Genomic DNA, 21,570 nt, shown 5'->3' on the forward strand with positions numbered 1-21,570 from the left:
CGGCCGCTATTGTGGCACGGAAAATAAGTTTACTGTATCTCTCTGCTAGTGGGTAGATATATCGTAGCCGTAGGCTTACGGGACTTTATTTTATTATTATTTTTTGTTATAAACACGGCCATTTAATCCGTTTAAGGTTATGGTAGACGGTAGTATGGACTAGTCGTAGGATTCACATACCGGATCCACCGGATACCGTTCCACCGGCTGAGGTTTCATTGATTGGCGCGCAGGTGCGTCGCCAAGCGCGCCATACAAAGCACTTAATGAACACTTGCTAGCGTAGCAACACGGTGGCGACGAACGAGATCGAGGTTTATCGTTTGCCGCGAATTAATCGTCTTTGAAGATTGATCAGTATAATGGGCTTAACCATTTTACTTAACTATTTATTCATTTGTTATAAACCAAAAGGGTGGTCGATCGATTTATTGTCCTAAAACCCATTTATTTGCTTCTCTATCTTCCAGATTCTACCTCAGTTTATATTCAATTCTCGCGATCCGATCGTAATGGGTGTCATAGTGGAAGCAGGAGTCATCAAGGAAGGCACGCCAATATGTGTTCCCAGCAAAGAGGTAAGTGGCTATCAACAGAACATATTCTAACTCGCGTGACTGACTTTGGTTTACAGTCAGTCGACTCGAGCGAACGACAGTTCGCAGTTCGGTGATTTACGGTTCTATCGGATAGCTGCTTTAAACTGTACCAAAACATTCCGTGTACCGTGTTTTGGCCTCGAAATGGATGGGTCTTCTTCCGTGTCCCGGTGGTACAGTGGAATCAGCAGATAACATTTTCGTTTACCACCTTCGTCGATGGCCGGCTGGTTGGCTTGTGGCTGGCCGCGGTAGCAACCGATGACCGATGGCGACGGCGGCGCGCCTGTCAGAATATGTTTGCTTCACGTCTTGCTTCTGCCAACGGGTTTGACAAACATACACCGCGCCACACCGTACGACTGGTGACGACTGTGCTTCGATGAAGCGAACCTCCCTTTCCGCCCTTTTCCCCCAGGGTTGAAACAGAATGTATGCAAATAATAATTAAAATTCTCCGAACTCGAACACCAGCGGAAATCATTACGAATCATTATTATTCCGTTTGCGCCTGTCACACCGTCAACGGGTCCGCTGTGCCGGTGGCGACGCTGTTGACGACGACGACGACGACGACGGCGGCGACGAAGCAAACGACTGCGAGGAGGGACTCTTCAAAGCCAGCCAGCAAACCCCTCTACGGTGGTACGGGTTGCGTCCGGTGATCGTTCGCAGCTGGTGGTCCGTCTGGTGGTCGCCAAAGGAGAGGGCACGTGTTCGATGAGCGTAGCACGCACTTCCGTCGCCGATGCGAGCTGAGATTGATCCACTCAGATAAGACGCTCTCTATAAGCCGTCCCTAAGCTATAAGCCGGCCGGACGGAGCTCGACTCGAGCACCCTCGTGGCTAGAAACAACAAAAGAGCTTCGGTAAACTTTGCACAGGAATCTGTCCAAGCAAACAACCAACCCGGGTAGCCGCTTCACTGACTCCCTGCCGTCGTCGTTGTGATGGTGACTGACTCCTAGTGCTGCCCTGACCGGACACGCAACAATTTACGCAACCCAACCCCGCCATTAGAGCCGTCGCATTCGATCGACGGTAATGAATTGGCTTCCTAGCCGCCCCCGGGGGCGGTTTGCAGGAACAACCATCAGCCGCAAACCCCGAAGAGTGTGTGCGACACGTTAGCACCACCGATCCGTGCCTGCTTGGTGCGCTCGGTACTTCCTCCTAAGCTCCGTGAGCAGCGAGCGAGCAGGAGGGTGCGCGAGACGGCGCCGCCATCGCCCGTCAATGGGCCGGGGAAGCCGGGGGTAAAGTAATTTACGCTTTCATTGAGTAAAAACCCACCACCCCGCTGACGTCGCCGAGCAGAGAGGAGACCTTGGCAGGCCCCGTTCATGCGTTCGGCAGACACGGGGTTCGTTCGATTTCATTCAGTCGCGTTTCCATTCATTCATAAAATGGCTTAACGATCTCTCGGCCGGGCAGTCGTCGTCGTCGTCGTCAACGTAGGGGCAAAATCCGGGTTGCGGTGAGGCAGGGACAGTGGTTATGCCGCGTAGCAACAAACCGGCAGCAGCGACGCAGCAGCAACGTCAGCTTGCACGCAGCGGAAAGGGAGTTTACAGGAAGGCAGGCAGAGGCAGCGAAGGAGGAGCCCCCTCAGTCAACTTCTGTGTGCCGCTTGACGGATTGTATACGCATCAATTTTCTACTTCCTTCCGGACACCACACCACACACAAACTAACATTACACACGGCCAGAAGAAGGGGGCACCAACCGCACCACCGTCCGTGTGGTGTGGCGAGGGTTGGTGGCACAATTTATGTGTCTCTTCGTGTGTACCACACTCTGGGGTTGGGGATGAGTTTATGTTGTGTTTTCCCTCCGATCGTAAGATTGTAAATTTTACACACAGCACGTCGTAAGGTAGAAGAAGAGGTTACGTGGCGTTGCAGAAGGTTTATTATACACAAGTTTTTTTTGTTTTGATCGCAGGGATATTCTGCTAATAAGAAAACTCGTTTGTGCCTCTGCATAATGTTGCAAACTTGAAGAAAGTAACAAAACATATCAATAAGCGTTAAAATTAGTTGCAAAAGCGTGTCATATAGCCCTTACTGATTTCTGCTACTCATTGGCTCATTTGTGAAACAGCATACAACATCTTCGATGAATTGAATGAAAAGTTGTCGTAGTTGGTGAAAGCATAAACCTGATTGGCGTTGAAACACTTGAAATACCAAGTACAATAGCACTTTACGGAGTATATGGTGGATCATTACAGTATTTCAACCCGTTTTCGGAAATGAACTCGAAGTTGACTTGAGTGATAGACAAAAGGTTTGAGCGGGATTATTAAAATAACATTTTGCTTTAAACTTTCGTTATTGTTTAACTAAAATATCTACCATGTTTTTGGATCAGCATGTTAATCAGCATTTTTTTTAAACATATATAATGACGCACGAGCTGTATGTTTAGAATCTTAATCAGTATTATTGGCACTAGATAAAAGACGCAAACAACCAAGCATCCCATATCATCCAATGCTTTAGATACAGTTACTCATTTCGATCGTTCGATGCGATCGAGCCGTTGCTGCTCTTTCGATACCTGTGGCATTTAAATTTGCATCGTCAAAAAGGGCTTTTGCTGTGCGAGCACATCCCAAACGATCACGACGATAACAACTTGATCAATTTCCGTCAATCCAAAACCGACTGGTGGATCGGCGACTTAGCAACCATGATCATCATGATCATCTCTCGTTCCGTCGCTTCGGTTTGCAGCGTCATCCATCTGCTGCCGTTGCCGACGCTACTCCATGGTCACGTTCCGGAGAAACTTGAAACCCTACCATATGCCTGCTGCAAACAGTCACCACCCCCGAAACCAACCTCCCCCCCCCCCCTTCCCACCCTTTCAAACCGGAAGGAAGTATGGATGAGTGAGAGAGCGCTACGCAGCCGCGGCCGTCTCTGTTTGACTTTCATTCATTACGATGCCCACGCCGTGTGATGCGGGATACGACAACGCACCACCACCACCACCACCACCACCACCCGCCCTGATCGTAAACTCTTCATTTCCTCCCGCTCATCATACCCCGTTCTCCCAGCAGTGGCGTGGCGTGGTGTGGCTTAGCGTGGCGAAAGAATGGAGACAAGAAAGTCGCCGATTGATGAAGCACACACGCATGTGCGATCTCCGGATTCCGGATGTTATTCTTCCGGTAAGGGGCTTGATATCGGGTCTGAGAGTTAATGGGCGGTGGTGGTGATCGCTCGTTATGCTGCTTTCGACCGGAACTGTTCCGGTGCGTTTGTGTGTTTCTATCCACTGCTCTGGCTCGCGGCGTACGAGCGTTACGAACCTTCTACTTCTTCATCGTAACAGCAGATCCGTCTACCATTCAACAGTGGCCGGTTTTTGCCGGTCTTGTTCTTCTTCCATTTTACTTCCGGCTCCGTTAATGGATTGGAATTCGACCGCCGGCACGGTCGGTCGGTCGGTCGGTCGGTCTGTCGGTTGGTTATTTATTTTTTCTCAAATTTGAAGTCTCTACCCTCTATAGGTCGTAGCGCTGACTCTCGCTGTGGGCACCGCCGGGGGATGGCTCCGGATGATTCGCGGACATCTGCTTCCGTTCTCACGCGATCTTCGGCTCGAGCGGCAAAGGCAATGCTCCAGGGTGGGTCGAGTGGAGGGAGATGATGGTTTAAAGAACGGTTCCGGAATGTTACGATACTACGCAGCAGCAGCAGCAGCAGCAGCGCCAGAGCTCATGAATGAACGGTCGACCGAACGTGAGAGAGACACCGGATCCATGAATGGCCACGGTCACGCTCTGGTACTGCTTGTGTGTATGTATGTGCTCAGAAGTGTGAATGGAAATATGGGGCCCCCGATCGTTAGGCAGATTGAACGGTTTCTTGGCGTCCAGGCGGCGGCCGCACACATGCTCCGGTTCGTTGGTTGGTTGGTTGGTTGGCTGTACACTATTCCGGGCTCCCGGCGGTTCCTAAGATCAAAGAAGCGTCTTGAAGACGCCCTCTCGAGTGCGTCGCTGCTGCACGGTAGAGCTGCTGCCTGCTCCTCGTGCTGCTGCTTCCATTCAACCGTCTCCGTGCGTCTCAAGTCGCTATTTTCGATCACATCCCAAATGTCCACCTCCGCAAACGATGATGCCTCTTGCTCGTGGGGCGCAGACGGAAAAAAGGAGGGGACCATCAACGATGCGATGACACGTTGAAGAGAAGACAGAGAGAGAGAGAGAGAGAGAGAGAGGATATGATGGGATGCGTATGGCGAATCAAAAACAATCATCGAGAGCATCCTCTCGAGCAGCGGCCGGCCTGGCAGCGAGGGCGTAATGTTGGAATGTTGTTTTTGCTTTTCTTCGTTTCTGTTTTTCATATTCCTGCCCGTTGCTATTCCTTTTTCGGATGCTGAACCATCCGCTTCTCGCTTAACGAAAGCGGTGTGGATGATTGGGGGGGGGGGGGGGATGATGGAGCTTTGGATATGCTCTGGCCGCCGAAAATGGGCCAAAGTCGTCGTCGTCGTCGTCGTCGTGTAGGCGGCTGTTGTTGTTATGTTGCTGCTGCTGCTGCTGTCCACCGACAACGATGACGACAACGACGTAGACGTTGATGATGATGATGATAATGGTAATGATGATGTGAGAAGCATATTTTCATCATTCCGCCGAATTGAACTGTTTTTACAAGGTGCGTGGTTTGTTCTGCTCTGGTCAACATTTGAGCCGTTGCGTTTGAGTTCGATGGCGATGGCGTAGATCCGTCACGAGGTCAGTGTCTTGGAAGCAGCGGAAAGTGCCCTCGCTTACCAGAAAAAAAATGTTATCTACAAGAGCACCTTCCACATTCTGGATACTCTTTAATCGATGATAAATTTTTGTATTATATACGTGATGCTGTTTGTAAGTAGCTTCACAAAGTTTCAAAAGGTTCATATTCATCGTTGGTACTTTGTCTTTTAGTTGGAAACAAATTAACTACTTCAAATCAATCGAAACTGATCCGTGAAGTTTTGCATTGAGTCCATTTTGTGAGAGACGAACACGATTTGACCGGTTCAAGCCATGTAAGCTTGGATGAACGGAATATCTCTATCTAATTAAACTTTTTAAAGCCCGCTCGAGTTATCTAATCGCTGAATTGCCTCTCAATTCCGGGCTTCCCCATTCCTTCCTGGCTCAGTATTTTGTTTTTTCTGTTCCATGTTAAATAGATTTCCCCATCGACTCAGCCATCGACAATCGGGTTTCACGGAAGATTCTGAATGTTTCCTCTCCAGCTCATCGGTTTCTGCGGTGTGGCCTCGCTGGCCGACGATGGAACCGTAGCGAACGCGCATTGATTTCCCAGTTCCGGCTCTAAAACATCTTCAAACTCATCCGGTTCCTCCGTTCTTGCTCTCTCTCTCTCTCGTGCCTCGCGCCATCTGCCCTGCCTGCTTCCGGTTTGTACATCCGGCTTCGGCGCACCGTGGAATCCCCATGGGACGACCCAGGCACTTCCGGTTCACTTCCGGCTAGAACGGACGAACCCCACGAGGCACGAACTACGAGCGCGAAGCAAAATGGGGAATTATTTCCGTTTTAGCCTTTCGTTTTCTTCGTCCGTTCCGACCGTCCGATCCGTCTGCCGGTTCCATATGTTCCCCCGATGTTTCGGTGGCGAAGCACCGAGCGGCGGGACGTCCGGTCTGGCTGCAAAAGTGAAGAGCATACGGGGAGTGCCGGGCTACGTGAGGCTATTTCGATTTCATTACCCCCTTTGCTGCTGCCATTGCTAATCCATGCCCCTGGTATGAGGCACAGAAGTTAATTGCGTCGAATCGTCTGGAGGCGCTTCGCTTGTTGGATTAGTGTGCCAGAGTTGGCGTTAGCGATGGTGTATTCGAAGCAGATATTGGATGCTGTTTGTTAAGGTCAATCGGATTTAGATCAGTTTGCCTCTAAACTGTCTAAAACAGAATGCTGCTGCCGGCTGCCCCTCATCATCGATATTGAAAGACATGCTTAGAGCTACTAATCTTCAATACCGTTTCTAATTGTGTTCTAATTTCGGACACGAATACTCCTCAACAACCAACCTGAATGACGCTAGAAAGGAAGAAGGAGGGCTATAGGAAGAAGGGCGGAAGGAGGATGGTTGGTCCTGTGACCGTGAATCAATTGGATGGCTCTTCAATAGCAATGGAAGGATATTGACTGTTCGCTCGTCTAGCCATCGTACCGATGAATGGTCCATGGGGAACATAATCCAGCAAGCACTCAACCCCATGCGTGGTCTATGGCATAAATCTTCATGGCAGGCGACTACACCAAACAGTCACTGCCGAATCTGTTTATATTTACCTTTTCTATTTTTAGAAGAGAAAGAGAGAGAGAGAGAGAGAGAAACGGACAGTGATTATGTGCCGCTTCCTGCACAACGGCCGCATCCGCAGCATCCGTCGACCTTCTTCCGGTGTTTCGTCGGAGCACAGACAAAAGGACGAAATCGACGACGTGTCGGGAAGACTAGGACCCTTGATGCGTGGGTTTGACACGTCTCAGGGGTGATACTTGATTTCCATTTCATTGGGCGTATTTTTAGTTCTTCATTCCGACCTGTTTGTCCGAGTGTTCCGGACATCCCAGACAATCAGCTGAAGTGCACAGGCTTGTGAGCGGTGAGTTCTTCGATACATAGAACTCTGAAAGGATTCATTCCTCTCATTACCTCATTATGACCTGGTTTCTCCTCTTGTCCTACCAGGCCAGTCCACTATCATCGACCGCACTAATCAATGTGCCCGAAACAACAGTCTTCCAGTTCTAGACGGACGGGCATAACTGGTAACACAACACGAATGGTCAGTTGAACGCGAACGCGCGCGCGCCCGCGCCACTGACTGTAATCAAAACCCAGCTCTCTGGCAGCGGAAGCCACGCCAAGCGTTCCTGTGCGCTAGTGTGTTGGTCAATCCAATTAAACCTGACCCCTGGATCTCGAGCATACACTCACCGCCCGAGCCGATGGTTGCGGATGGAAGGAAAAAATTAGAAACAATTATTGATTTATTTATGACCGTGCGCATCCCCACTTCCCGGATTTTAGAACTTAATTTCATCGCGATCACTGCCTCACCGGAACGGTGCTGGTCCATAATTCTGGGTTCTGGGACAACACAACAGCAAAAGGCAACAACAAAAACCACACAAATGACCTCGCCACCAATCTAGGCGCGCATATGAATAAACACTAACCAAGGCAGGCAGGTTGAGGAAGACGACGACGACGGACGCGACGCGACGCGACGACCAAACCCCGTAATCTAATCTAATCGTAACCGCGGTAGAATCTTTCCGGCAAGAGGGCACCGGCAGCAGCATCCTCTCTATTTGCGGTCGCAGAGCCCCTTGCGGAGGAGATTAGGGGAGGGAAGGGAGGTAAAAAAGGGGTCAGGCCAGGAAATGAGGCAAGAACCTCTCCGCCTGACGGTGGTGGTTGCTCGCGCTCGCGCTCGCGCTATGAATTATGTTTAATTTGGACCTGGCCAGCGCGAGTGGAGTCTTAATTGGACATTCGTCCGCTCTCTCTCTCTCTCGCGCGCGCGCTCTCCTCGTCGGTTTGCCGGTTTGCTTGTGTTCTGTTCAGCCTTTTCTTGTCCGAGCTTTAGCTTCTCGGTTTCGGCAGCATTGGAGGGCTTCCTTGGTGATTGCAGAGCCTTTTAACAGAAAAATAAAACTGAAAATTGGTTTGGATGAAAACTGATATCGATGGATTGGTTCATTGGTTGTCTCGAAAACACACCAATGCATCGTCCATGGTGATTGTCCTGCTATCAATGTAGCTCAACGAGTGAGTCCTGTGATCGGGGGATCTAATGCTCTACAATCGATCTGCTTTTCTCTGCTCAGATGCTAGTTCGTTATCACCAGGAAACAATTTGACTCAAAGTTTTAGACAGTTGTGGTCCAATTTCTTTCGTCATTCGCGCTACTGCCCTAGATACTCATGTAAATTGCGTTGCTCCGCTCTATCCGTCGCACATAGGAAGGAAAAAGGAACCACACTTTGTATTGTAACCTCCTTAGCGGCATTGCACAGCGCGGACTTCGATTACCTAACATTCATTAACCAAACCAATGAACGGTGCTATCCCGGGAGCTGCTGGAAGACCATTTACAGTGCACCATCCAGTTGTAGTTTGGGTTCTACCCTACCGGGCCCAACCATCATCCTGACCGACAATCATCACGATCGGCGACACGATGTTTCCTTTTGCATGAGGCTATCCAACCAAATCCAACCCAAACAACAACAAAAAAAACACACAGGGAAAAGTCTCACAAAAAAAGAAACCCTGATTACGCGCGGCTACTGCTGCTCCACCTGCCAGACAAGTTTCTCTTCGCTCCGGGATCGCTCCTCCTCCTCCTCCTCGCCGTGCTTTCTTTCCGTCATTAAAACGATCGCCTGTCGTGACTACCGGGGAACAGCGCTTCCTGTCCTTCGCACACACACTGACCGGTCGGACGCAAACGCAGGGCAACGAAAACTATAAATTAATAACAAATTTCAAGATTATCTTTCGGCGTTCTCCTCTCGTCCCTTGGCACCACCTTGAATGGCCGGGCGAGCTGACCACAATCATCGTTGCAGGTCGATTCCTCCTCGAAGGGTCTCACCGGGCAAAGGCGATATCGGACCCCACTTCCGGTCGCCGGTGTGCCGCCGGTTACACACCGTCACCATCCATCCTCCCTCGTTGCCCTCTGCACCGTCTCCGGTGTCTACTGTTCCCTCTGGGCCTGTGAGCTTCTTGAGACACGGAAAGGGTGTAGCAACCAACGAACGAACGAACGAACGGATGGGATGCTCTCGCTGATTACCACCACCGGCACCAGAGCAACAGCGTTGCTGGAACCTGTTCACGCGGACCCTCCGACCCCCCCTTCCCGAAAGGCTAGTGGGCAGCAGAACTTATGATACGCGTTCTCGTGTTACTTCTAATTTGGAGCGTTTGTTGTTCATTCATGAAAATTAAGATCGATGAGCGATGCTCTCGATGGTCGTCTCTCTCTCTCTCTCTCTCTCTCTCTCTCTCTCTCTCTCTCTCTCTCTCTCTCTGTCGTCGCCGTCTGCTATCCGTCCGTGCTCTCGCGTTATTCTGCTGCTTCTTGGTTGCTGGCAGCTCTACATCCCTTTTCCTGGGCACAGACACCCAGCCCAGGAGAGGGTTATTTGAGAAAGGGAAGGACGCGGTGGTTAGTTAGAGGCTGTGCAAGAAGAACACACCCGTCGCCGTCCCGGAGCGATCGTCTCGAGTGATTCTTTGAATCCACACTAACAACACACCGGACGGGGCTCGGTTGTTAGCTTATCTCATTTGAACCCCCTCCCCTCGGTTCCTCGGTTCTCCGTAACGCTCCGCTAATATGATCGTAAACGAAGATGATCATCGAAACCCTTCGGGGCAGCGACTCCTATATTGGGTTCCAGCTCCTCTTCATCCTCTTCTTCCTCTCCAGTATCCAGTATGCGTGGAAATGATCTTCATTATCGAAGCGAATAGGAAATGGGTTTAAGCCATTGAGCTATCGAACTGACATCAACTTTCAGCTTCAGAAAAGGGGGTTTCGACGAGTTAGCAGCTGAGTTTGCAAAAAATGGGTAGAAAAGTGTCTGTCTGCGGTCATCGTTAGCCAGCGACGCGTTAGAGGATGACGACATATCGGTTTGCCATTCCCCCCCGGGAGTGTGATACACTCCTTTTTTCCTCCCCCCACGAGCTAAGGGCTCGAGAATAATAAAAACACACGCCGGAAGTGTCCGTTTTTAATTTCTCTCTTTCTTTGCCGCTCGATCGTTCTCTTTGCCTTGGCACAAGGGAGACCAACCGACCGCTCCGAGGTGTTCTGGTGGTATCTGGCGGGTGCGCATGATGCTCATCATTCTGAGCATGGCATATCATGTTGAACGAGCGGATCCATTGGAGTGGATCGGCCCCAAACCCGTGATCCTGGCCTGTGTGCAAAAACGGAGGACGGATAGTCCCCGGACACCCGAACCACAGTGGGGAGCTAAGCCGGATAAATGGTTTTCGGTTTTTTTTGGAGAACCTCCCCCCGGAGGCAGGCCGGTCGGTGCAAAGTGAACCGATTGCGCGCCACGATGATCATCGAACATCTTGGGGGCTTCCTGTTTTGATTTTATGCTTAGGCCGCGCTCGCTCGCCACCTCACCAGACACCGCACCGCGTCCCTTTTGATGCTCTCTTTCTCTCGAGGGTGCGCGCTTGGCGGCCATCGGAATCGGAAACAAGGGAATACGTGACGGTAGAACGCGGTTCTGCAGCAGATACATGCGATCAATTCTTCCTTCTTTTTTTTTCGTCTGCCTGTCTGATAAGGCTGCTGTCCTGCCGCCGACATGGACACTCCTGCCACCACCACCACCCCTGGATTGGTTTCCTCTTTACGATCTTCGCCTCTCTTTCTACCACTCGGGCGCGTGGTTGTGGTTTTTACTTTATCGCGTTTGGTTTGGCCAAAAGGCCAGGAACACACCCATCACCACCACCACCACCACCACGAGGGGCTTTTAAAAATTCGTTTGCAAATTATAGCCTTTCCTTTCGTCCGTCGGCCCGTGGCGTGGCCCAGGAGGTGGATCTTTAATTTATGTTGCTTGCTGCGCCACTGAGGTTGTTGTCTTTGTTTTTTTTTCTCTGTGTCTTGTTCTGTGTTCTTTCGTAATTTGTATCAAACTTAACTTTGTGCAGACGAGGCGTAACACGCACCGCATCGCATCGTCCGCTGTTTGTTAACCTACCGGCTAGCACTGAGCCCCCCTGTCCGGCAGATTCGGTCAGTGTTCACCTGCACCACTCACAAGCCGTGAATGGCCAGAGTGGAAGAATCGTTGGGCTAGTGCCCTAGGTTGCCTTCTCGTCTCGCGGGGCTCTGTTGCAACGGACGCTAAGGGGGAGAGTGATGTTTGCAGTAAATCATCAGCTCCAACGAAACTGCAACCTTTTTTTTCTGTGGGCACTTTTTGGGTTGTGTTTTTTTCGGCTTTTGGGCCGGATTCGATGTTTCAACCATCCTTTTTTTTTTGCTGTCCAAACGGAAGCGAATTAAATTTAATTCTCCTGTTCCTGCCGCTGTTCGACATGGAATTACAGGGCTTCATCGTGCGTCTGCTGTGTCCTCCTAAGATTAGTTGATGCTGCAGGATGATCAGGATGTTATTATTCCGACTTTCGTAGTCTTTCTCGTCCCCTTTTCTTGGTCCCGCTGAATCAAAAATGTATGTTTTCTTGTACATCGAGTTTTGTATCTTTTGCTTCACCTGACTCCGAAATAGTTGGCAACAGTTTTTGGAAAACTATATTCTCGGTACGTTTGCAAAAGATTGTCACGCAAAATTGTTCAGCAAACGTGCTTAAAGTGCTGTTATATCGTGAACGACCTAATCATCAAGATTGCACATGAAGCATTGATTTACTATCTATTCCTTTCAATTAATAGACGAATCACATTGGCACAAAGGCAACATTAAGAAAAACATCTGTGCTGTGTCTCCGTGCCATTCCTCTTGTCAAAGCCAAATCCATTGACAGATCGGACATGCTGAATTCCGACCTAAACGACGCAAAACGCAGTCCACCACGTGGTCGACGACATTCTAGACTGCGCACGAGTTGCTTGGTGCGGCTTTTACTTCGATCAATAGTTTTTTTTTTTTTTTTTGATCCCGGATGATGAAGAGCGCTCTGTTTCGCTGAGCTCGTTCGGTGGATGTATGTCAATGTTGCGAACACAAATAGTGACTGTGAGCTGATAAGCTGATGTGGCCCGTGTGGGGCGTTCCTTGCGCTTGCGCCACTCACCGTTACCGTGACCCTGAGCCGCGCAGTCAATCGCATGGAACAGAGAATTATGTATCCAGACGCGGGCAGCATTAGCAGCAGCGAGCACACTGTTTGTGCTAGCGCCGATGCGGTGGACACAAGGATCGTGCGCGTGTAGTCGATAAGCGTTTCCCACGATGATAACCTCGTATACCACACCGTGTAACTGACCAGTGTCCACACGCAAGGTACGCAAGCAACCGGAACTTAAAAATGGAGGAACGTGGACTTAAGGCAGACGGCGGGGGCACATCGCAACTGCGCCACAACATGACCAGTCGGTCGGTCAGTCGTTGTACAGCGCGTTAGGCAGTCCACGCCTGACGGATAGCTGTCTAGACTGTCGGTGTCTGCCCGGCCCGGCTTTCTGGTCGATTGATTTACAATACTGTTATTCTAGTCAACGGACGCGGTTTCACGGTTCTCTTTATGTTCCATCCAGTCCAGCAGCAGTGGCATGATGCCCATGTCTGGCAGGGCTGGCTGGCTGGCTGGGTTCTCGTTTTATTGCACGGTTCTAGACAGCTATCAGAATATTGAGAAAAATTGAGAGTTGATAAGCCACTTCCAGGGGTTTCCATCATCATTCATCCTTACAGTCATCCAATGGTGGCGTCAACAGGAAGTGACTCCCTCTCTCTCTCTCTCTCTCGGAAGTCGGAGTTGAAGAATGAGCCAGCAAAATGAGAATGGACCACCCTTCATAATGCGCAAGCCAGCCAAGCTGCGTTACGCGCAATTTGTCCGTCATTAATAGAACGGCAATTGCTACGCGCCTACCCCGTGCATCATGGACACACATTGGACACACGATTGTCATACCGCTGATAGGATGACCCCAAAAAGGCGGTTGCAATGCGCACTGCTGATAAGGACCAGGACCACCGCGGACAATGCTGACGGCGGAGGGAAGCGCTGACCCGCGGCTGGCCGCGTGTGTCTCTCCGCTTCGATGAGTTGCACTAGACAGTTTAGCGCCAAAGGGTGCGACTTGGGTGTTTCCGGTTATCAGCTTGGTTCGGACGCGGCGTGGCATGGCGCGAAGGTTCGAGATGATGCCATCCGATCCGATCCGATCCGATGGGTGGCACAAGACAGGCCACCCTTTCGGTGCGCCTGGTGCCCTGATGATGGTGTTATTGTCGCAGCATATCGTGTTGTCCTAGAGCCGCATCAGCAGCAGTGATAGTAGTAGTAGCAGTGACAATAAAAGTAGTAGTACCACCGCTTCGACTGCAAACTCGCCAGCGATCAGCGAAAGCGTGTGAACCTCCGGGCTGATCCGTTCTCGGGGCTCCCGGTTCGAAACGAGATCACAGCCATTTTCTAGCGCTCTTCGCGATCTTTCGCGCCCCCCGGCACCGCACCGAAGGCGGCTCTAGTCTAGTGGCACGATCATGACGAAGACGACGACGACGACCATGGTGATGATGATTTGATATTCATCACAGTCGTCACGCACATGTGTTACGCAACTCACTGCGGGAACGATGGTCTAGCATATATTCTCCGGGGCCCCCGGCCTGGCAGCTACTGGCCAGCATAACAAGCAACACACAGAGAATGGCAAACACTACTGGGGAAATAATAAAAAAAGAACCAAACAACACAAAGAAACAGCATAGATCTCGTGGCGTACGATCGCGTCAAGATCGTGGCGTGTGAACCGCGGGTCCGAACCGGGACTGGACGACCGGGTAGGTAAGCCCGGGAGGGGGGATTCTATGGAGCACGTACACATAACGCTACATATCGCCAACGCCAGTATCGCAATTCCGCAAGGGGGGGGGGGGGGGGGGAATGAGGAGCGGACCATGGCGGTGTGTGGCCTCGGATGCGAATGTGACACGCGTAAGAATCGCTACCGAGGGACGGATGGTGTTTCGGTTTCGGGTTGGGTTAGATTGCCTGCCAAGTGTCATTCTAATTTCCATGCCCGGGGTCTGGCCGCACGATTCTCAGACCCTCCAATGCGTGAGGGGGGGGGGGGGGGGGGGTGCCCTAAGGGGTGATCGGATAGGCGGATCCGGATGGTGGTGGATCCCACACGATCACACGATTGACTGAGGCTTCTCCATATGATGATGGTGTGTTTGTCGTTGATTTCGACAATCACTCTCGTCAATCAGCCGGAATTGCACGTCGGTGGCCAGAACGATGGTGAAGGCGAATGGTTTGACACTGGCCTGTTTCTGTTGTGCCATTAAGTTCTCTGGTTTTCTGGTGAGGCAGCGTGGTAGCGTAAGAAGGGGAACGAGGTGGGATCTACGTGAGTGCAATGTGATCAGCAATCGATGGCAACGAATTTTTGGGGCCCCTCCATCGGATCATTGTTTCAGTAAAATATTGATTTTTATTTACCGGAGAACATGCTTTACGGCTTTATAAACAATCGACAATTTGAATATGTAATTTTTAAGCAACGATCTTTACATGTGCTTTTAGCGATTGCTTTTGGGTGTTCATTCATTGGCACATTTCTACTAATGGCTGACGGTGGATTTACTAACCGCTACAGATGGCGTTATCTTCTTTTTTGATTATTTGCAAGTCATGCGTATTTCTCCGTATAGTTTCTGCAACCTTTTATTTTAGGCCTTTAAAGTGATCGAAATACTGTTCCGAAGAGTTGTTTGTTAGTTAGTATCAGTGTTTTCTTATCCTTTGATCATGATTTTTGCGTACATAACGATGGCATTGTCGTTCAGTTTGTACTGTCATCATTTTTATGTTTCCTAGTTTTTCATATGCCTTTCACATGCTCTCTCCAATAGCTTCTTGAGGCACAAATGCGGTTTGTTTCTATATTTTTTCGTGGATTTTAAGTACCGTGCGTTGTGTTTGTGAATAATCTTATGGAAGCATGTCTGCTATCACCACGGGCTTTTACAGAGTATAAAGAATGAATGTATAGCTGTTAGATGGAGAAAACTGAATTGTAAACTTCTGTGCAATCGCATCTCATTCCTCATATTCCTCGCACTCTTCGGCGCTGCCTCAGTGTAAGAATGCAATTCGCACATCCTTAGCACGACGAAAGGATTAAACGGTTTTGCCCCATAGACACGGATATCAACTCTTCACACCCTGCAATAGCGACGCTCTACTCAATTACAACACCGCACACCGCATAACTCATCGTCGCCCATGCGCAGCACCACCGTTTGGTTCCGTGGCTGGGTGACGATGACGGTGGATCGAATTTCCTTCCAAACACAACCGTCGCACCCTCCCGGGAGAGAGAGACGTATGGGCCCCCCCTGTATCCATCGGCATGGTTATGATCTCGCCAACGGCTCGGGCGAGAAAGGTGTTTAGCTCGATCAATATGCCCCCACCGGAGGAGGCGCGACCCACGAAGGATTGTGGCGCGAGCCACGCAATCCACCGCGTACCACCCTCCCCGGTGTGGTCCCAGTTCGTCGAGCGACTTTTGTGCAGGTAGTGCGCGCGTTGGTTGGCCCACGGCCGCCCCACCCCCTGGCCTGACGAGCTGCGTGGGCTGCAAGTGAAACACATCCTGCGCTACACGTGGGTGCTCTCCATCATGCGGCGGCGGCGGCCAGACCACTCACTCACTCTGATTATCATATCGTAGGTAGAAGGAGGCTCTCGACTTTCGAAAGTAAACTGTTACCATTAACATTGCAGCCAGACAAGGCAGCCCATCAGAAGAAAGAAGAGGAGAAGAAAGAGGGAGCCCTCGCTCGCGTACTGATGAGATGCCATGCCGGATGGCTTGGCGCAGTCCTGAACGTGGTCACATTGCACCGAATTCTCCGTGCATCGTGGGTTTCGCTGCTCATTTTTTCTAGGCTTCCGCTACCATTCCCGGCACACAGTTCATGTTCGACTTCGACCGTCCGCCGCGGTGGTGGACCGCGGTCGAGTGCGCACAGTTGTTTACTTTTGGGGTGCTTTTTGTTTGCCTTTGTCCACACAACCCACCAACCAAACTTCCTCTACACTGCGCGAGACGTTTCGCTTGTAAATGCTCCCCTGCTGCACGCTGTCACCATCATCATCGTCATCATCATCATCATCATCGATCGGCATAATATTTTCCTTTCATCATGAAGCCGTTAGACGACACTCTGGTCCTTCCTTTCCGGCCGTGTCACCACCAGCAGTCGACCGAATCTCGCTGCTTTGATGCGACAGCATAACACACACGGCACACGGCATTTGGCCCCCGCCGTGGCCCCCGTGTCTAGAGGTGGCCATTCGAAAACCCGTTTCCTCTCTTTACGACACTCTGCTCTCTGTTTGCGGCGGCTGCTGCTGGTGCTGGTGCTAGTAATGAAGCCATGCCGAGCGAGGTGAGGCCACAGGGAAAAGAACACCTCCGAGGGCTTCTGCAGCAGCATCTGGAGTTGCAGCTGCCTCGAATGACCCGCACCGCAATGCACCCAAAGGGGTCGCTCCCGGACGGTCCGATGGCACCAAGTAGGATGGCACCAGCAAAGGGCGTGTGAGCGTAAGACAGCGTCGGTGGGGTACAGTTAGGTGACGCTGCGTTGGACCGACAGACAGCGACAGTGTGAAATCATCGTCGTCGTTGCCGTCGTCATACTGTCTGGGGTGATCCGTGTTAGTGCCCGCGGCACACTACGGTGTACGCTCTACCATATTCCGTGGAAATCCATGCCTGTGTGGACGCGCTGAGGACGATGAGAAAGCAGAAGAAGGCGGAGGTAATGATTGTAATGTTTGGATACATTCGAAGCAGATGAATTTCATTCCAATCGTTGGTGGCAGTCTTTGGCTGTTCAAGGTTGATGACGATTGAATCGGATTGTCAGCGCTCAGTCGTGAAGGACACATAAGTGCTTCTTTAATAACATCTTGGGCATGTCTCTGATCGTATGATCGAAAAATAAACTTATAGCACTCACTGGGGTTGTTACCATCGTACCAGCTCAAGGGTCAACTATGATAACTCCAGATGGTTTCGAATGGGTTCAGAAGGCGCACCACCACCACCACCATCACTTCGTCGTTCAATCGCTTTTTCTATTGACTCTCCCCAAAGGGAGAGCTATCCAAACCGGGAAGCAAATATTGGAACACTTGGATCGAGAAAACCCGTTGAGCAGACCGAAAAACACCGGAGACTCGTGATGTATGTGTTGTTGTGTCGTGGCCCGATACGAGAACGATGCTGGTGGTGGTTGCTTTTCCGAAGCCGACCTGGCGACCCCTCAGCCATCTGCCTTGGATGGACAGTCGACGTCTGCAAAGACCGTATTGACCAGGACCATCATTTACTCCTCCCAATGGTCACCATTCATACGGATATTCTCTTTAAAAACCGCTCTTCTCTGTGGTCGGTTGATTTGTTTCGTGAAATCTGATCTTCCTGCCTTTTTGGGGCAAAAAATTCGATAAAAATATGCTCCAACACCACAGGTCCACTGCTCCATGGGGTCGCCGGTTGTCGGTTGTGTGCTGGGCGTTCGCGTTGGTCGCGGATTCGCTCACAATTTTCGTTCCTCCCTCCCGCGTTGGTGGATATATTTAGCACAACCATCCCATCCATCCATCCATTGATCGGTGTTTGGGGTCCGCAATGAATTTCATTGTTCCAATCCAACCGCACCACCCTTTTACCACACTGCTGCCGTTGAATGCGCTCTCGACGTCGTGGGTCCAGAAATAACCTCGCGATGCGGTGGGCGCGCACAACAAACCGAAACAAGAAATGTTGTTTTTCCTTTCCCAAAAGAAAGAAAATTGCGGGGGAAAAGGAAGGAAATCATTCATAACGCCAAGTGGGATGCCATTCTTCGTTGCTGCTTTTCTAATGCGGTGCGGTCACTGCATTGAATGGAAAACTCTCTCTCTCTCTCTCTCTCTCTCTCTCTCTCTCTCTCTCTCTCTCTCTCTCTCTCTCTGGTTGCCCGAGGTTGCCGTTCTGTGGGGTCGTCCGCATCGGTGCGCGCATCCCGTTGGTCCTTGAAAATGAAAATTCCGATTTTCCCCTGGGGAGACACACGATGGTCGCGTTCTCTCTCTCGCCCTCTGTCATTCACTCGCAACGCGAGTTGTGAATGGTCGATGGTGATGGTGTGTATGTATGTGGCTGTTAATCTCTTCAGAAAACATTTTGGCCTTCATTTAGCAACCGGATTTCGGTCTAAACGATGGCCAAATGGAACTGTTTCTCCACCAAATAACGTCCAGATGGCCTATAGCTCGCTCTCTCTCTCTCTCTCTCTCTCTCTGATGCTCTCTGAGAAAATTCCACCCACGATTGCTACAAACACGAATTCTGTAACATTTAAATGTGTATGTGAGTGTATGTGTGAGCCTGTGTGGGAGGGTGACGCGATACACCAACGCACACCTCCTCCTGAGGGCTTGCGCGGTTGGGAAAACCTTCATTCATAAAATCTTGATTATTTCGCGTGGAGTTTCGTTCGGGGGCGGTTTTCCCCTGAACCGAGAGTAGATGCTCTCTAGCTCGCTCTCCATCTTTCTCTTTCTCTCTCTCTCCCACGCTCTTTCTCTCTGTCGGCGGCTCAATCGACCTAGGACTCTTCACTGTCAACTGACCACCCCACTTGGACGATAGGAGCAATGGTTGTCGGTTGGTTTTAAGCTTGCGTTCCATAATAAGAGGGTTGCTCATTCATAAAAGCGAAGCGCAAGCAAGCATCCGAGAGGACCTCGTGATGGTTTGGGTGCTGGATTTTGTTGATTGCACTGCTGGAACACCGACTGATCATGTGGCGGCAGTTGAACTTCTATTGAGTTGATGCAAAGATTGAATTCTTCATATATATATTTTTTCTAACAAATTTCACAATTCAGTGACGGTAATAGCTTTTAACTATTTATATAATACCTGTTATGTGTTTGTATTGAGTAAATTTGGGATGAATTGATAAATATCATTCATCCTCCTTTGTCGCCCAAATTGCTTTTTAATTTCACAAAATTGTTAAAATAGTATCCTTAGAAACAAAAAAAAACTTTAATAAGAAATAAATACAGCTGCTCTTCGTCTTGAGTATCAAAGTAGGGAGGAAAATATGTCTGAAAAGTGAATTAGTTAGAAGTCAGTATGATAAAAATGTAGATAGTCTATACGAACGTATTTTCTTAAAACAAAACACCAAACAGAGTGTCTCTCTTTAATTAGAGAAGGACATTCGTATACTTTATCCACCAAAGCGGACAAATACTTTGCATGTACGCGCTGGTGTACCATTCCGACCTATCGTCTGAAGGACGGCGAAGAGATGGAGCCGACCAAAAAAGGCAGCAAAAGTCGTGGCGAAATAGTTTAAAAAATTAGAAGAAAAAGGAATAACTAAGGGCATCGTATCCGGAGCACCAGCAGGCCAAGAAGGAAACGCAAAGAACTGCCCTGAACTGCAACATGATGGATGGGCACAGGGCCATCAGCAGCAGCAGGAAGGAACAAAAACCGGAGCGAACACAAGGAGTGTGTTTCCAAAAAAAAACCGTTTCTTCAGTTTTTCTTGGCCTTCTTGGACTTCTTTTCCTTCAGAAGACACCAGTCAATTGCATTGTTTTCAGATGGACAGATGGAGGAGAAAAAAAAAACAAGGGAAACCATCGTCGGTCCTTCCCTATCTCATCTTTTCCTGGCCAGTCAGTTCGGTGCAGCAGCAGCAGCAATGCTCTTGGCCTGGCAGAGGCTATTTCCGGTCCCCTGCGCTGCAGGAACGGGCACGATGGCAGCATGGACGGACCGTTTTTGCCTTCTTCTGTTGTTCTTATGTGCAAATCGTCCAAACACACCATCTCAGCAGCCCGTTGTCCGGCGGCGTCATCACCATCCCACCACATCGCGATGGTGCTGGAGCGACAAAATCAATGAACGGAAACAAACGCCCGAAACCCAGAACCCCGGAGAAACACGCGGAGAGAATGGAAGCAAGTCGAGCGGAACGGAACGGCTGACGGAACAGAAAACCATTTCGAGATCCCTCCTCCTCAGCTGCTGCTCGAGGTCGTGTTTCAGATGCCGGTTGGTGGTGGTGGCGATGGTCATCCTCCGTGTTCCGTTGACCAGCGAGCTCTATCATGCCATCCCGAGACCGATCGTGCTGGCGTGCCTGCTGTTTGCTATCCCGTCCCGTTGCTATCGTTGATCCTGCCATTATCCTTCGCATGCAGGCAAGGTACCGGCTGTTCGTCCAGGTTTCGAGCAGGCGTTGGACAACGTAAACACGAACACCAACCCTCACTGCCATCGCAGGAGCAGCAGTGCTGGGTGTCTCGAGCGAAATTGTATCAATCATCATATGCTCCTGCTGTTGTTGCTGCTGCTGCTGCTGCTGCCAGTGGCGGCTGATGATGGACCCTGGCCCGTGGCATGAATGAAAATGAAGGGATATCGTTTGCTGTAGGGTAAAATCACTCTGCAGCACAACCAAAACTCACGCACACTCGCACGCTCGATCCTCCGGAGGAGATGGCGAAGAGAGCGGTAAACAGCAACGAGAACGGTTTCGGAGAACAGCCAACAAAGCCGCCAGAGGACACCGTTTGCTGCTGCCTCCTGATGAATGAAAACATAAACCGGAAGTCGTTCAAATGTTGCAGATGGAGTCGAACGATAAAAAAAGAAGAAGGTGGCCAGGAGGGAGGAGGTGACAGCAACTGTTCGTCGGAATGGAAATAACAAAAAAGCATGAAAGAGAATCATGCAGGGATACAGTCAGCCTGCTGGTGCCTCAGCCGCTTATTCTTGGCTGCTGCTGCTGCTGCTGCTGCTTGAGGAGAGAGAGTGCTGTCGATCGTTTTGTCGAATGGCCGCGTGCTAACGTGCCTACCTTTCCAGTGTTGGCTCCTTCTCTGTGTCTCACACGCGTGATCGCGGTTGTTGTTTTAACGAAACATCCTCTGATTGATCTGCATGTCTGAGATGGACACCGCAGGCCGGTATTGATGGGGTCCTCACGCGGTTCACATCAGCGGGAGATTTTATTAGTAACACGCTAGCAACACCTTTTTTGGCCCATCATCGATCCTTTATATCAAAGAAAAATACCTCTGAAGGGGTCGGGGTCTGTGACTGCCAATTCATTTGCTATCATTCTCAATCATCTGTTTCG

The 21,570-nt window shown here is 50.3% G+C and overlaps 1 protein-coding gene across 1 annotated transcript in view; it reads left to right on the plus strand.

The window, feature by feature from the left end:
• LOC126575950 (eukaryotic translation initiation factor 5B) overlaps positions 1 to 21,570 on the plus strand; it is a 66,647-nt gene that overhangs the window by 32,390 nt on the left and 12,687 nt on the right. Inside the window, exon 6 of the mRNA XM_050236965.1 lies at positions 471 to 578. Coding sequence (XP_050092922.1) covers positions 471 to 578 — 108 coding nt within the window. The remainder of the gene's footprint in view (positions 1 to 470; positions 579 to 21,570) is intronic.

Source organism: Anopheles aquasalis, chromosome 3 (assembly GCF_943734665.1).
Source record: "Anopheles aquasalis chromosome 3, idAnoAquaMG_Q_19, whole genome shotgun sequence".
Classification (NCBI taxonomy): domain Eukaryota; kingdom Metazoa; phylum Arthropoda; class Insecta; order Diptera; family Culicidae; genus Anopheles; species Anopheles aquasalis.